The 15551-nt window shown below is 41.5% G+C and overlaps 1 protein-coding gene across 3 annotated transcripts in view; it reads right to left on the bottom strand.

The window, feature by feature from the left end:
- RPRD1A (regulation of nuclear pre-mRNA domain containing 1A) overlaps positions 1–15551 on the bottom strand; it is an 87704-nt gene that overhangs the window by 44516 nt on the left and 27637 nt on the right. For all 3 annotated transcript variants that reach the window (XM_002713499.5, XM_017344111.3, XM_051851991.2), the window contains exons 2-4: positions 6838–6967; positions 3389–3495; positions 3206–3303 (exon numbers count right to left, since the gene is read on the bottom strand). In XM_002713499.5, the coding sequence (XP_002713545.2) occupies positions 3206–3303; positions 3389–3495; positions 6838–6967 (335 nt within the window). The remainder of the gene's footprint in view (positions 1–3205; positions 3304–3388; positions 3496–6837; positions 6968–15551) is intronic.

Raw genomic sequence — 15551 nt, 5'->3', positions numbered from 1 at the left:
GTTTTCTCCTAATGGTCTACTGCTGGCAGTACTGCCACCTCTCGGAGCTCCGTAGAGCACCCTGCCCCACCCATCCTGACAAGGTTTGCAGACTGGGAAAAAGGCCAAGCAAGTTTACCTCATACACAGAATCCATGTGTGCTGCGGTGGCCACAAGCACTCAGTTCCTAAGGGTTTTACAACTTAGAGCAACCCTGTCAATTATGGTGTTAACCACTAGTTTGTAAAAGCCTTCAGTCTGCTGCCGAGGAACGAGCTGGTTGCCAGTATGGAGCTCTGAGAGTCCTGAATTCTTATTGGGTTAGTGGAGATTCCATGTACAAATTCTTTTGAGGTTATCCTCATTAATCCATGCCATAAAGGTATCAGAAGAAATCCTGACAGCCAGCAGATCACCAAACCAGTCCATAAGCACAGGGAAACATGTGGGCTGACATCTGCAGGCTGCAATGGCAGCGGCCTCGGAACGGGGGCTGTCACTCTGCAGCCTGCAGGCACCATAATACCCTCCAGTTCTACTGCTACTGCTAATATAAATAATGTTTGTAAAATTCACACCTAATAAGTAATTTAGGACAGTCATGCCTGCTTACAGGTGTCCTTTTTCTATTAGAACTCGTCTATAGATAACTTCATGAATGCTTTGCCAAACTATGAAAGTTAAAATTAAGTGCAATAATGTTTGAAGACTAAGTGACAGTATATCTTGACTTTATCTTATTAAGGAGTGATATGTCAGTGTTTAAAATATGCTGTGTGGTACAACAGATGTAGAATAATTCTTTATGAGGAGTGCTGGGGGAAAACAGTGAAACTGTGGTTACCCTTTCATCCAGGAGGAGTGGTAAGGGAAAGATCCTACACTTGAGGCCAACATTGTGGCTCAGCAGGCTGGGCTACCTCCTGCAGCAAAGGCATCCCTCATGGGTGCCAGCTTCAGTTCCGGCTCCTCCATTTCTGATCCAGCTCCCTGCTAATGTTCCTGGGAAGGCAATGGAAGATGGCCCGACCACTTGGGCCCCTGTACCCACATCGCAGACCTGGAAAAAGCTCCTGGCTCTGACCTGGCATGGCCCTGCTGTGTGGTCATTTAGGGAGTGAACCAGTGGATGGAAGATCTTTGTTTCTCTAACTCTGCTTTACAAATAAATAAATAAATAAATCTTAAGGGGGGGGAAAGAATCTATACCTAGGACTCAGGTATAACTTTCTTTTGAAAACAAGCACTTAGCATAAAATGAATGTACCAAATAGGTACAGATACAAATGTTAGTGTTTGGCTGTTCCAAACACTATGCTCTTAGTACTTTTCAAACTCCTGTCCACAGTAACCAGTGACCTTCAGCATTCCTGTCGCCAAGCCAACTGGTAGCCTGGCGCAGCTGAGCCTTGGTCCAATTCTTTCTACATTTCTGGTACCAAGCCCAATATACACCAACAGTTCTGGGAGTAACTAATTATATCTCTCTTTCAAGTTTCTTTCACGCAGCAAATTTTGGTTTCCTAGTGACTTTGGGAATAGTCTTCTACCTTCCATGGAGCACTCTGAGTTCTTTTTTACCCCTCCCCCCGGAATGTTTATTTTTATTTATTTGAAAGGCAGGGAGGAAAGGGGGACACTGTGGCATAGCGGGTAGTGCCGCCACCTGCAGTGCCTACATCCCATATGGGCGCCAGTTCAAGTCCCGGCTGCTCTACTTCCAATCCAGCTCTCTCCTATATGGCTGAAACACAGAAGGAGGAACTTAAAGTCTCAATGCCTACTTAACTGAAGGTTCAAAATGAGGGGTAGTATTGTGACACAGTGGGTTAAGCAGCTGCCTCCAACACCAGAATACCCTATCAGAGCAGTGCTCTACTTCCAATCCAGCTTTCTGCTAATGAGCCTGAGAAGGCAGTGGAAGATGGCTCAGGAACTTGGATCCCTGCCAACATGATAGACCAGGATGGAGATTCCTGGCTCCTGGCTTCGGCCTAGCTCAGCTCTAGCTGTTGCAGTTATTTGAGGAGTGAAGCACTGAATATGTTGCTTTCTCCCCTTCTCTCTCTCTGTGTCACCCTGCCTTTCAAATAAATAAATCTTTTTTTTTTAATTGTTTGGAGTATCTTTTAGAGTTCACTGAATGGTTAAGAAACACCATATAGGGGCCGGCACTGTGGCACAGTGGGTAAAGCCCTGGCCTGAAGCGCCAGCATACCATATGGGCGCCAGTTCTAGTCTCAGCTACTCCTCTTCCTATCCAGCTCTCTGCTATGGCTTGGGATAGCAGAAGATGGTCCAAGTCCTTAGGCCCCTGCACCCACGTGGGAGACTCAGAAGAAGCTCCTGGCTCCCAGCTTTGGATTGGTGCAGCTCTGGCCGTTGCGGCCATCTGGGGAGTGAACCAGCAGATGGAAGACCTCTCTATCTGCCTCTACCTCTCTCTGTAACTGTCTTTCAAATAAATAAAATAAATCTTAAAAAAAAAAAAAAAAAAACATATAAATCTGAGCAGATAAAGGGAGTTAAGATAATGATTGCGATTTATCTTATTTTTCCACAGATAGAATTGCCTGGCTTTTCAGAGTTACACAGAACTGTATAAAAACACAGTTGTCACTTACATTCATTTTTATGTGTTTAACAGCAAAAATATTTGAAGGAACATTGTTTATCTCTAAAAATGAATTTTTTTTAAGTGAACTCCTATAACATAGCAAACATCACATAGTAACAAATATTTATGTAGCTTCTTTCTGGCATCCAGAATTGTAATTTAAAAATCAATTTATAGAACTTAAACACTGAAATTAATAAAGCTTGGAAGTCATTCAAAGTAAAAGTAGGGGCTGGCACAGCGGCACAGTATAAGGTTAATCCTCCACCTGCAGCACCCACATCCCATATGGGCGCCAGTTCAAGTCCCAGTTGCTCCTCTTCCAATACAGCTCTCTGCTATAGCCTGGGAAAGCAGCAGATGGCCCAAGTGTTTGGGCCGCTGCACCCACATTGGAGACATAGAAGAAGCTCCTGGCTCCTGGCTTCAAATCGGCTCAGTGCCGGCTGTTGCAGCCATTTGGGGAGTGAACCAGTGGATGGAAGACCTTTCTCTCTTGTTTCTCCCTCTGACTGTCTATAACTCTACCTCTCAAATAAATAAATAAATAAATAAAATCTTTTTAAAAAAGTAAAAGTAAGGCAATTCTTAAAGATAAAAACTTGTACCTGGGGTGGTTCACTTGGTGACCCCAGAGATGAACAGTTTTCATTTTCATCCACCTTTATCTGTTCATAAGTTCGCTTTCTAGGCTTCTTATCACCATCTGAATTGGAAGAACATTTAAGTTTTAATGAAGAATACATGTACTAAGTAGAGCTCATGATAAGTGATCAAAATTATATACTCACACAGAGCTTGTTTAAGTTGTTCTAATACATCGTTTTCATAAACAGACCTTTCTTCCCAAATAGATAACACTCTTCCGAGGTGCTTCTTACAACTTTCATCAGTTTCACTAAAGGAAAAAAAAATACATATATTAACCTCAGTGATCAAGATATACTCCCAGACTCCTTTAAAAAGCTTTTAACCATTTATGAAAGAAAAATTGCAGATACAATGCTAAAGGTTTTGTTTTTTTTATTTTTTTATTTTTATTTATTTATTATTTATTTATTTATTTATTTTTTTGACAGGCAGAGTGGACAGTGAGAAAGAGAGAGAGAGAGAAAGGTTTTCCTTTGCCATTGGTTCACCCTCCAATGGCCGCCGCGGCCGGCGCACTGCGGCCGGCGCACCGCGCTGATCCGATGGCAGGAGCCAGGAGCCAGGAGCCAGGTGCTTTTCCTGGTCTCCCATGGGGTGCAGGGCCCAAGCACCTGGGCCATCCTCCACTGCACTCCCGGGCCACAGCAGAGGGCTGGCCTGGAAGAGGGGCAACCGGGACAGAATCCGGCGCCCCGACCGGGACTAGAACCCGGTGTGCCGGCGCCGCTAGGCGGAGGATTAGCCTAGTGAGCCGCGGCGCCGGCCTATTTATTTATTTTTTTGACAGGCAGAGTGGACAGTGAGAGAGAGAGACAGAGAGAAAGGTCTTCCTTTGCTGTTGGTTCACCCTCCAATGCCCACCGCGGCAGGCACGCTGTGGCCGGCACACCGCGCTCATCCGATGGCAGGAGCCAGGTACTTATCCTGGTCTCCCATGGGGTGCAGGGCCCAAGGACTTGGGCCATCCTCCACTTCACTCCCGGGCCACAGCAGAGAGCTGGCCTGGAAGAGGGGCAACCGGGACAGAATCCGGCGCCCCGACCGGGACTAGAACCCGGTGTGCCGGCGCCGCAAGGCGGAGGATTAGCCTAGTGAGCCGCGGCGCCGGCAATGCTAAAGTTTTAGTACTGGTCATTAGCGGTTACAAAGAAGATGTTCCTAACCTAATGCGGGCTAAGCAGGCTAAGAGAGATCCCCAGTTGGTGACTTTTCAAGTGACTCAGCAAGTATGTATTGATCAAGGAAAAGTCTTTGACACAGAGAACTGTTTTAAGTACCACAAGAGAGAACATGGTACAAAGGAGAGAGAGAGAGGCCCAGTCCATTTTAAGAGAGATCAGGAAGAATCCTTGAAGAACTGATACTTACACTGAGATCCCAACACTGGATATATAAAAACTGGAAACCATCTCTTCTTTATCATTAACACTATAGACTAAGATGTTATTAGCTCTTGCCTAGATTTTTGTTAAGTCTTGTCACTGATCTCTCAGCCTCTGCTCTCTCACTTGGGTCTCTAGAAAGCATCCTATTAATGTAAATCCGATCATACTGTTCTCAATCTTTCCAAGAGCTACCAATCATAACAATATTGAAATCAAACTCCCTACCCTGGGCCTTAAGGATATGCTCTGCTTCCTGGCAACCTCAGTCCACATTTCCTACTATCTTCTCCCAAACAGATCTTCTGGTTGATTTGCAAACATGCCCAGCACAGCTTTTGCAATGCATCTGTTAAGTATTCCCTCTTGCCTAGCATCTTCTCCTCTTACAAATGGTTCATTTCATCTCTCACTTGAGTTTCTGTTCAAATGATACCTCCTACAAAAGTCTTTCTTTACCTCTCTTTACATATTCTTCATCTTTCTCTATATCTTTATCATGTAACTTAGCTCCTTCATACCTTACAGGTCCTTCCATGCTTTATGTTTCTTTACAGCATCTGTCATCTGACTCTGTAATACATATTCTCACCCATCTAGTTACCATCTGTGTCATCCACTGGAGTGTGTTCTTCCACAGAACAGACTTTTGTTTTACTCATTACTGTACCTTGGGGCCAGTACACAGTAGGTAGTCAATACATATTTTGTTAAAGTTGAGGAAGAGGCAATATTTATAATAAAACTCTTCAGGTGGAAAGAACTACAAAAGGTACAGTCAGCTTGAATTAATGACTATAGAATGTGTGTGGAAGAAATGTGACACAAGTCTGGAGGGGTAAGCAGTACCAGGAAGGAAAATCTTAAGCCTCACTCAAGACTACAGATTTGACTTCTGCAACAAATGAGAACCACTGAAAGGCAAGGATGTGTTATGATCAACTCAGTGACTGTCTATAGTTTCCTAAAGGAATTAGACAACAGTAGAAGCTACTGCAAATATGCAGGAAAAAAACATTATGGTAACTGGAAGGAACAGAAACCTAAGGAACTCAGAGAATGCATACTACATAGTATGGGAAGTGAAGAAGAAAGAGTTAAAGACAATGCCTAATTTCATATGTGGACACCTGGATAGAGGGAGTTACCATTCACTGAGAGCTGTACACCTAGAGGAGGAGCAAGTTTTTGGCAAGAAGCAAGCAAATCATCAATGCAATATCAGACACAATGAGTTAGAAATGTGTGGGATGTCTACAAGAAGGCAACTGCACATACGAGTACAGACCTATAACAAAGAAAACAATCTGGACTGGAGCATTACGACTCTAAGTTATTAGGGTGTGGATAATAACTGAATACTTGCAGTGCACGAAATCACCCACAGGGCAAGTGAAGAATATGGCCCCAGAAGAAGGCCTAGGACTTAACTTTAAGAAACACCAACATCTGAAAAGAGGATTGAAGACAATACCTAAAATGAAGAGTAAATAAAAATTAAGAAAGTAACAAACAGCATATATGATAGTCACTAATTTCTTTAAATATGTGTCTCCTGTGACTAAACTTGCAGGGCACGTGCTAAGTTTTCATCCTTTTAACATTCAGTACAGGTCACCACCACTCACCATAAATTTGTTATCATTTAGGCTGATTTAATATTTTACTCCAATAATGTTTGCCCCGCATATATCTTCATATATTTGGAAATAAGAATTTAAAAGAGCATAAGCCAAAGCACAGACATCTGTCCTCAGAATTACCTGTAGTAAAATTTTTAAGACTTATGATTATCTTATGTATTCTCTACTTCTAAAGCCTTTTAAAATGTCATGACATAAACCCAAACACTAGAAAACTTTAAAATCATTATAAGCAATATGAGGAGAAAGGGGACAAAGTATATACAGAAATATCATTTGCAAGATTTATAAGTACAAAAACTTTTAATTTAACACCTTCATTCATTCTTAATGAAGTTCATTCCAATACAGCAGCTGCTTTTCATTTCTTAAAGAAAACTGTAATTCAAACACTTATCTGCATAATCACAGAAAACATTTAAGACATTTACAGATGCTAGTTAACAGCATCTTCAAAATAACACATTCCCTATTTTTATCCTAATGTTTTTAGACAAATTTTTAGCAAAAGGACATATTATGCATTTAAAACAGATTACCTAATACCCAGAACAATTACTATACCTTGAAACATGCTTAAAAGCCTCCACTATTACTGGTGCAAAATCTTTTGTAAACTCCGGCCCCTTCCTTTTGCTGTTCTGAATGACATCATTGGCTAGGTAGAGAAAAGTAAGCTTCCTGTTTGGTTTGGCTGAAAAATAAGAAAAAATTTTAAAATTACTTAAAATATCCTCATTGAACTTGGACAAACGCTCTCAATATCTGAATTAAACAGTTTGATAACCACAATAAATCAACTAATCTTTTTCATATTCAACTCAACCTTCTCATTCTACTCCCAAGCTTATCAAATCATAGCTGCTAAACTCACTAGGATGACTATTCTTTTTGAAGACCAATCACATGAGGGAAAAAAACAGAACACAAGACACAGAGGTAGATTTTTCCATTTTCTTGCAGTTTTACTAAAGCTACTTATCTGGATTCCTTATCTTATCACCACTCCCAAACTAATAGTTTTTATACTCTAAAATCCTCATGTCTGTATAAAAACATGCATCTTTGTTACTCTAGCCTGTATTAAATTTTATTAAACTATTAGAAGCAATATGAAATATAGCCATTCAAAATAAGACAATGACTAATCACTAAGACAGCACCTTAAATCCTAAACTGAATGTAGAATTAATATCCACGTTGATCCAAAATCATTATTAAGCTATTGTAAAGAACAGAGCTCAAAATGTAAAACAGGTTGAGTGACATCACTTCAATCACATTTTTTTTTACTAAGCAGTAAGTATTTGCCAAACTAAAACAATACATGCGAAGGACACCAAATGGGCAAAATATAGATGCTCCCCTATTGGATTATGTCCTTAAACAGCTTAATTCATTTTGACAAAAATATTCCCTAACTCACTAAATTCTATGGGCACGGCTTTCCCTCTAAAAAGTAAACAAGATTTCAAAAACTGCGGGCGAGAGTCCATTTTTACTGTTTACAATGTTAAGTAGCATGATAGTATTAAATATAACTAAAACAAGATTCATAAAGAGGTCAGCGCCACGGCTCACTAGGCTAATCCTCCACCTGCAGCACTGGCACCCCGGGTTCTAGTCCCGGTTGGGGCTCTGGTTCTGTCCTGGTTGCTCCTCTTCCAGGCCAGCTCTCTGCTGTGGCCCGGGAGTGCAGTGAAGGACGGCTCAAGTGTTTAGGCCTTGCACCCGCATGGGAGACCAGGAGGAAGCACCCGACTCATATGGCTTCCAATCAGCACAGCGCTGCCTGTGGCGGCCATTTGGGGAGTGAACCAACGTAAGGAAGACCTTTCTGTCTGTCTCTCTCTCTAACTCTGCCTGGCAAAAAATAAATAAATAAAAAATAAAAATAAAAAGATTCATAAAGAAAATTTAGTCCTAAAAATATTTTATATTGACTCTTCACAAAACACTTTTACTAGAATAAGGTTTTAATCATTCCATGTAGTGAAATTACATTCAGAAGCATCACACCTTGTGGCACCTACAGTACAACAGGCAGGTCCAGTGGTCCAGTGTCCTATTCATGTGAGCAAACTTACAGGATTTAAGTCAAACATCTTGATGAGGCTGCATTTCGTTCTTTAGATTTAACTACTCAATTTATAAATTTATAAATGTAGAGATTCAATACATTAAAAAGCTATTTTTCAGTTCACATTTCTCTTGATGGTAAAGTGGAAACTATAAAGTATGAGTCACAACTAATCACAATCTACAGTGCTATATCATTGTATAACCTGGTTTGCCTGTCTATAAAGTTGCCACCCATCACTTTTCATGCTTTTAAAAGTTGCTGGCATGGAATAATGATCAAGAAGCAATGGCAGTAACGAAGACCAACTTCTGATGCTTCTGGCTCAGAGAACAGGGACATCGGGATCCCTACCGCACCCCCATGAAGAGGGTAACGAGGGCTAATCCCAATACTCTACCCAGTCTCTTTCTTACCTACCCCTACTTCCTCAATCCCATCCACAGAGAAGGCTGATATTATTTAGCTCAGGTTTTCATCTCCTCAGCATCAGAGGAGTTTAAAAACTCCTATTTTCATTTTTACCTCTTTGGGAGACAGCCTGCAGTACTTCTCAATGGACATTTGAACCAAGACTCCTTTCCTAACAATGATAATGAACTTTACTATGTGCTATACACTATTTTAAGGACTTTAAGTATACTATCCAATTTAATACAAACAACGTAAGAACCTTTATTATTTCTATTTGGCAGCTGAGCAAACACCAAAAAGATGATAGCTAGAAAGGGATCCATAGGATTTGAATCCAAAGGTATGACTTCAAACCAGAAATTCCCTCTTAGCAATTATATTATGCCTCCTATCATAAATGAATGTAGATTTATCTTTTGGTAAGATTAAGCAGCAGCTAAAATCGAATTATTTTAGAATGCTGGCCACATAACTCACAGTAGCCAAAAGGTGAAAGTGACCCAAATTGCTTTGGATAAACAAAATGTAGTTAATATACTCAGTGGAATATTAATCTTAAAAAAGAAGGAAATTCTAATAGTGCACATGGATGAATCTTGGGAACACTGCCAAGTGAAACATTCCAGTTATGAAAAAACAAATATAGTATGATTCTATTTATATGAGGTACTTAAAATAGCCAAAACAATAGAGACAAAAAGTAGATGGGTGGGGGCTGAGGGCAGGAGGAAATGGCCAGTTACTGTTTAATGAGTACAGAGTTTCAGTTTTGCAAGACAAAGAGTTCTGAGAATAAATTGTACAAGAAAGTAAATATACTTAACATTACAGAACTATGCACTTAATAAATAGGATGGTAAATTTTATGCTTTGTGTATTTTACTACAGAAACAACACTAATCTCTCAAAAATCATTTAGAATTACTTCTACACTAAAGTAAAAATTTACAGTATTTCAAAATCCATTTCCCAGTTTATATCAAAGGACAAATTCTATTCTAGAAGCACGGATTTTATATCGGGTTCAAATATCAAGTATAGTTTTCCATTTTTTTTCCTTCTAAAACCCAGGTTAAAATACAAGAAACATCTAGAAATCACAATTTATGCTCTTCCTCAAATTTTCAAGGGGGAAAAACCTCCTTCCATTTAAAAGTACGTGTTTCTTCAGCAATCATTTTTGTGATTTGCCAGAGGAAAATCACAAAAATGATCTTTGAATAAATTTTGGTAAGCTTTTATTTATCTGAAAAATAAGACACAGAAATCTCTCCTGTACTAGCTCATTTTCCCAAATACCACAAAAGCCGGGGCTAGGCTAAGTGCAGCTGAGAGCTGGTTACTCAATCCTGGTCTCCCATGTTGGTGTCAGGGACTCAGAACACTTGGGCAATCACCTCTGCCTCCCTCCCCTTCCAGGGTATGCAGTAGCAAGAAGCTGTAATCAGGAACCAGAGCCAGGATCAAACCAAGTGCCTCAATGCAGAACAACAGATGTTCCACCTGGCTTAACTCCTATGCCAAATGCTTGTCCAGCATCATTCCATCACAGCTCCCTCAACTAAATGTTAGGCTCCTGTGGATAGTTAGCACAGCCCATTGTCCTGGGGCCTTATATATGAAAACAGGTACAAGAAAAGTAGGAGTGGGAGGCTGGGAGGGGGAGGGAAGGGAAGAAGGAAAAAGAAGTCTAACATATAACAACATATTACTCATGTTACTCACAAAGTTGTGCATGTCCCCCTTGACAAAGAGTACGGTAATTCAAATTAAGTTCATCACACAAGAAATGGTTACATACTCTCCCACAAATAACTCAAGTTATTTTAAAAAATCAATTACCAGACCACCAAAAGAATTACATAAACAATATGAAACAAGTCTTGTCAATGAAAGAATTCAGGAAATGCTATCTAGTTTCACTAATTCACAGCTGAATATCATAATCTAATTAATTACCTGTTTTATGAAGATTTAATTCAAATGATAATGCTGATAAATACAACAAAGGGCTATAATTTTATTATATTATTTATACTAGAGAACCATTTTCCCAAGAGAAATCTCTATACGGACAGTAGCAAGAGACTGAATTAGTAAAAATATAGACATATTATGAGCACACACACATCAAAGGAAGAATGAGCATGCTGTGGGTCACAGAGGGAAATCAGGAGAAAAGCTATTACTTTATAACAAAAAAAACTATTAAAGATATATTATAAATTGTTGAATTTACTTTTTGGTAAACTGAATTCTAAAGAAAAATATGAATTCTAAAGAAAAATATGTTATATACCTGGCTTATACAATAAGTACAGGCCGGCGCCGTGGCTCACTAGGCTAATCCTCCGCCTTGCAGCGCCGGCACACCGGGTTCTAGTCCCGGTCGGGGTGCCGGATTCTGTGCCGGTTGCTCCTCTTCCAGGCCAGCTCTCTGCTATGGCCCGGGAGTGCAGTGGAGGATGGCCCAAGTCCTTGGGCCCTGCACCCCATGGGAGACCAGGAGAAGCACCTGGCTCCTGCCTTCGGATCAGCGCCGTGCGCCGGCCACAGTGCAGCGGCCATTAGAGGGTGAAACCAACAGCAAAAGGAAGACCTTTCTGTCTCTCTCTCTCTTACTGTCCACTCTGCCTGTCAAAAAAAAAAAAAAAAAAAAAAAAAAAAAAAAGTACATATGATACCCTCAAATTTGGGAGCATTTAGCCTAGTTATTAAGAGGCCTATTAAAACACCCACATCCCACATCCAGTTCCTGACTCCAGCTTCCTGCTAATGCAGACTTTGGAAGGTAGCAGTAACAGCTCAAGTACCTGGGTTCCTGCCACTCACGTGAGACCTGGATTGGCAAGATTTAGCTCAGGCACTGGAGGACATATGGAGAGTGAACAAACTGAAAGGGGAGCACTTTCTCTCGTCTCCCTTTATCTCTGCCTCTCGCATAAATAAATTTTAAAATAAACAAATAGGAGTGGACACAAAGACACACACATGTCATACAGGAGTGCCTAGATTGGAATCCCAACTTCAGCTTCCCACTAATGAAGGGAGTGTTGAATTCTTTCCTTCCTAGTCTTTTGGGATTCTTAATGTTCAGTCTTATCTACTTCAGTTTTCCTATGTACTGGAAGGTGTCCTATCTCTCCTACCTCAAAAACTTCAGTATTTTTCTTTTTGTTTACAAAAATGAAGCTTAAACTTGTTAATCTGCTATTTAATTTAAGAACTTTGCTTTTTTCTGGCTTCATATTCCAATACTCTCTCATATATAATAAGCAATGCACAAATTAGGTTATACACTAGAGTTTCTGCCTGAAATAATTCTATTGACTCATGCTTCATTGTACTTTTTAAAAAAGATTTATTTGAAAAGTGGAGTTACAGCCGGCGCCGTGGCTCAATAGGCTAATCCTCCACCTTGCGGCGCCGGCACACCGGGTTCTAGTCCCGGTTGGGGCGCCGGATTCTGTCCCGGTTGCCCCTCTTCCAGGCCAGCTCTCTGCTATGGCCAGGGAGTGCAGTGGAGGATGGCCCAGGTGCTTGGGCCCTGCACCCCATGGGAGACCAGGAAAAGCACCTGGATCCTGGCTCCTGCCAGGATCAGCGCGGTGCGCCGGCTGCAGCGGCGGCCATTGGAGGGTGAACCAGCGGCAAAAAGGAAGACCTTTCTCTCTCTGTCTCTCTCTCTCACTGTCCACTCTGCCTGTCAAAAAAAAAAAAAAAAAAAAAAAAAAGAAAAGTGGAGTTACAAAGTGGGGGTGGAGGTAGAGGTTGGGGTAGACAGGCAGACAAAGAGATCCTCCACACACTGGTTCACTCCTGGTGTCTGCACCAGCCAGGTCTGAGCCTACCTAAAGTCAAATGCCTGGAACTCCCTTGGGTTCTCCCACATGAGGGCAGGGGCCCAAGGACTTGGATCATCTTCCACTGCTTTCCCAGGCACATTAACAGGAAGCTGGATCAAAAGAAGAGACAGGCCTTGAGCCAGCACCCATATGGGTTATTAGCACTGAAGGAAGTGGATTAACCTGCTTAGCCATAACACCAGCCCCTTCGTTGTACTTCTGCACTATTAAGTACCAAGCTACAGGTCTTTTTTTTTTTTCTTAGTACCCAATGCAGTGTCTATAAATACAGCAAATATGAAACAACTATCTGTGGAATAAATTAATGCATGGCATGAGATCTTATTATTCTTTGATTAAATCTATTTATAGTCTATCCAACTTAGAGGACATAACTTTACATTTAAAGTTTGAAGATTTATATATTTATTTGAACTAATTTTTTTATTTGAGGCCAAGAAACAGGAAGTGAGCAAGCTCCCATCCATTGATTCAATCCCCAGATGCCCAAAACAGCTAGTGGTGGGCAAGGCTGAAGAGATCAATCTGGATCTCCTACATGGGTTACAGGGACCCAACCACCTAAAGCCATCAACTACTGCCCTCCAAGAGCTGAAATGAGTGAAAACTGGATAGAACTGAAATGCTCTGTATGACTCCCAGGATACTTCAGATGTTTATCTGGCTATCCCTTTGGAAGAGTTCAGGTTTTCACTTCAAACTATCCACTAGGGATTGATCTTGCTGCTTCTTAAAATCCTTCAAGGATTTTTTTTATTGGTCTCAAGGAAATCCTTCATGTGATCCAAAGATCTTACAAGATCAAGATCAGTCTCGACCCTCTGTACTTTTTAACTTATTTGACAGGTAGAGTTAGTGAGAGAGACAGAGACAAAGTCTTCCTTCTGTTGGTTCACCCCTCAAATGGCCGCCACAGCTGGCGCTGCACCGATCAGGAGCCAGGTGCTTCCTCCCGGTCTCCCACGCAGGTGCAGGCACCCAATCACTTGGGCCATCTTCCACTGCCTTCCTTGGCTACAGCAGAGAGCTGGCCTGGAAGAGGAGCAGCCGGGACTAGAACCTGGCGCCCATATGGGATGCCGGCAACGCAGGCGGAGGATTAGCCAAGTGAGCCACGGCGCCGGCCCCCACTCTCTATACTATTCTTCATACCCAACACCACTATTCCTTCAACTTCCTCAACTCCTACCATCCTCCATACCTCAGTTACATGGGTTCCTCTAGCATTCCCTAGGCAATCAACTCACGTAAGCTAGGCAATTTGCTCCCAAGGTACTCCTTACTTTTCCTATGGTGCACTTACCCTAACTCTAACTGTTCTTATTTAACTTAGTACTTCCCAACTAAACTAAGTTCCACTGAAAGCAACAGTTGTCAGTCTCATCTACCAATCTGGAAATAAGCCCAACCACTGATACTTTGCTCAGTTACTACGAAATGAATACTTTTTTAAAAAGACTTATTTACTTATTTGAAAGGCAGAACTGAATCCAGCACAGTGGCATAGTAAGTTAAGCCTCTTTCTGTGTCTCCTCTCTCTGTAACCCTGCCTTTCAAACACATACATAAATCTTTATTTAAAAAAAAAAAAATGCCATTTCTAGATGTCCTAAACAGCACTCTGGCCTCAGAATCAGCCCTTAAGGCATTCAGATCTGGCTGAAGAGCCCATGAGAGTATTTTAGGCATAGAAAGCCAAGACACTGGGGGGCGGGGAGGGGGACAAAACAAACCACCTAAATCAAAGATCTCTGCATGTGAGATCCCAGTTGAAAGAACGGGCCATCAAAGAAGGAGGTACCTTTCTCTGAAGGGAGGAGAGAACTTCCACTTTGGCTATGACCCTGTCTGAATAAGATCGAAGTCAGCGAACTCAAAAGGCTTCCATAGCCTTGGCAACTCATCACTAGAGCCTAGGGAGATTACTGACGCCATAAACAAGAGTGTCAAATTGTTAAGTCAACAACAGGAGTCACCATGTACTTACTCCTCATGTGGGATCTCTGTCCTTAATGTGTTGTCCAATGTGAAGTAATGCTATAAGTAGTACTGAAACAGTATTTTACACTTTGTGTTTCAGTGTGGGTGCAAACTGATGAAATCTTAATATATACTAAATCAATCTTCTGTATATAAAGATAATTGAAAATGAATCTTGATGTGAATGGAATGGGAGTGGGAGAGGGAGTGGGAGATGGGAGGGGTGTGAGTGGGAGGGAAGTTATGGGGAGGGAAGCTGTAGTAATCCATAAACTGTACTTTGGAAATTTATATTTACTAAATAAAAGTTTAAAAAATGCCATCTCTTAGAAAACTAGTTTGGCATTACCTACCAAACATGGAGAAGCGTATATATAAGGTTTTTTAAAAAAATATTTATTTATTTATTTGAAAGAGTTACACAGAGAGAGAGGTGAGGCAGAGAGAGAGAGATATTCCATCCAATGGTTCACTCCCCAGTTGGCTGCAATGGCCGGAGCTCTGCCGATCTGAAGCCAGGAGGCAGGAGCTTCTTCCGGGTCTCCCACCTGGGTGCAGGGGCAAAAGGACCTGGACCATCTTCTACTGATTTCCCAGGCCACAGCAGAGAGCCGGATGGGAAGTGGAGCAGCCGGGTCTCAAACTAGCAGTCATATGGGATGCCGGCGCCTCAGGCCAGGATGTTAACCCACTTCACCACAGTGCCAGTTCCAGAGAAGCATATACATGCAAATTTCATATAGAACAATTTATCCTATGGGTATATTCTCATAAATGCAAAAAGAGGTTACTAAGGTTATTCAGGACAGCATCAGCAAAGACATGACAAAACATAGTTCATCCATACAATCCACGCAACACTCTGCAGCTGTTCAAAAATGAAAATTCTGGGCTGGCGCCGTGGCTCACTAGGCTAATCCTCCGCCTTGCGGCGCCGG

This window comes from Oryctolagus cuniculus, chromosome 10 (assembly GCF_964237555.1).
Source record: "Oryctolagus cuniculus chromosome 10, mOryCun1.1, whole genome shotgun sequence".
Lineage (NCBI taxonomy): Eukaryota > Metazoa > Chordata > Mammalia > Lagomorpha > Leporidae > Oryctolagus > Oryctolagus cuniculus.
This window is presented reverse-complemented; position numbering and strand designations above follow the sequence as displayed.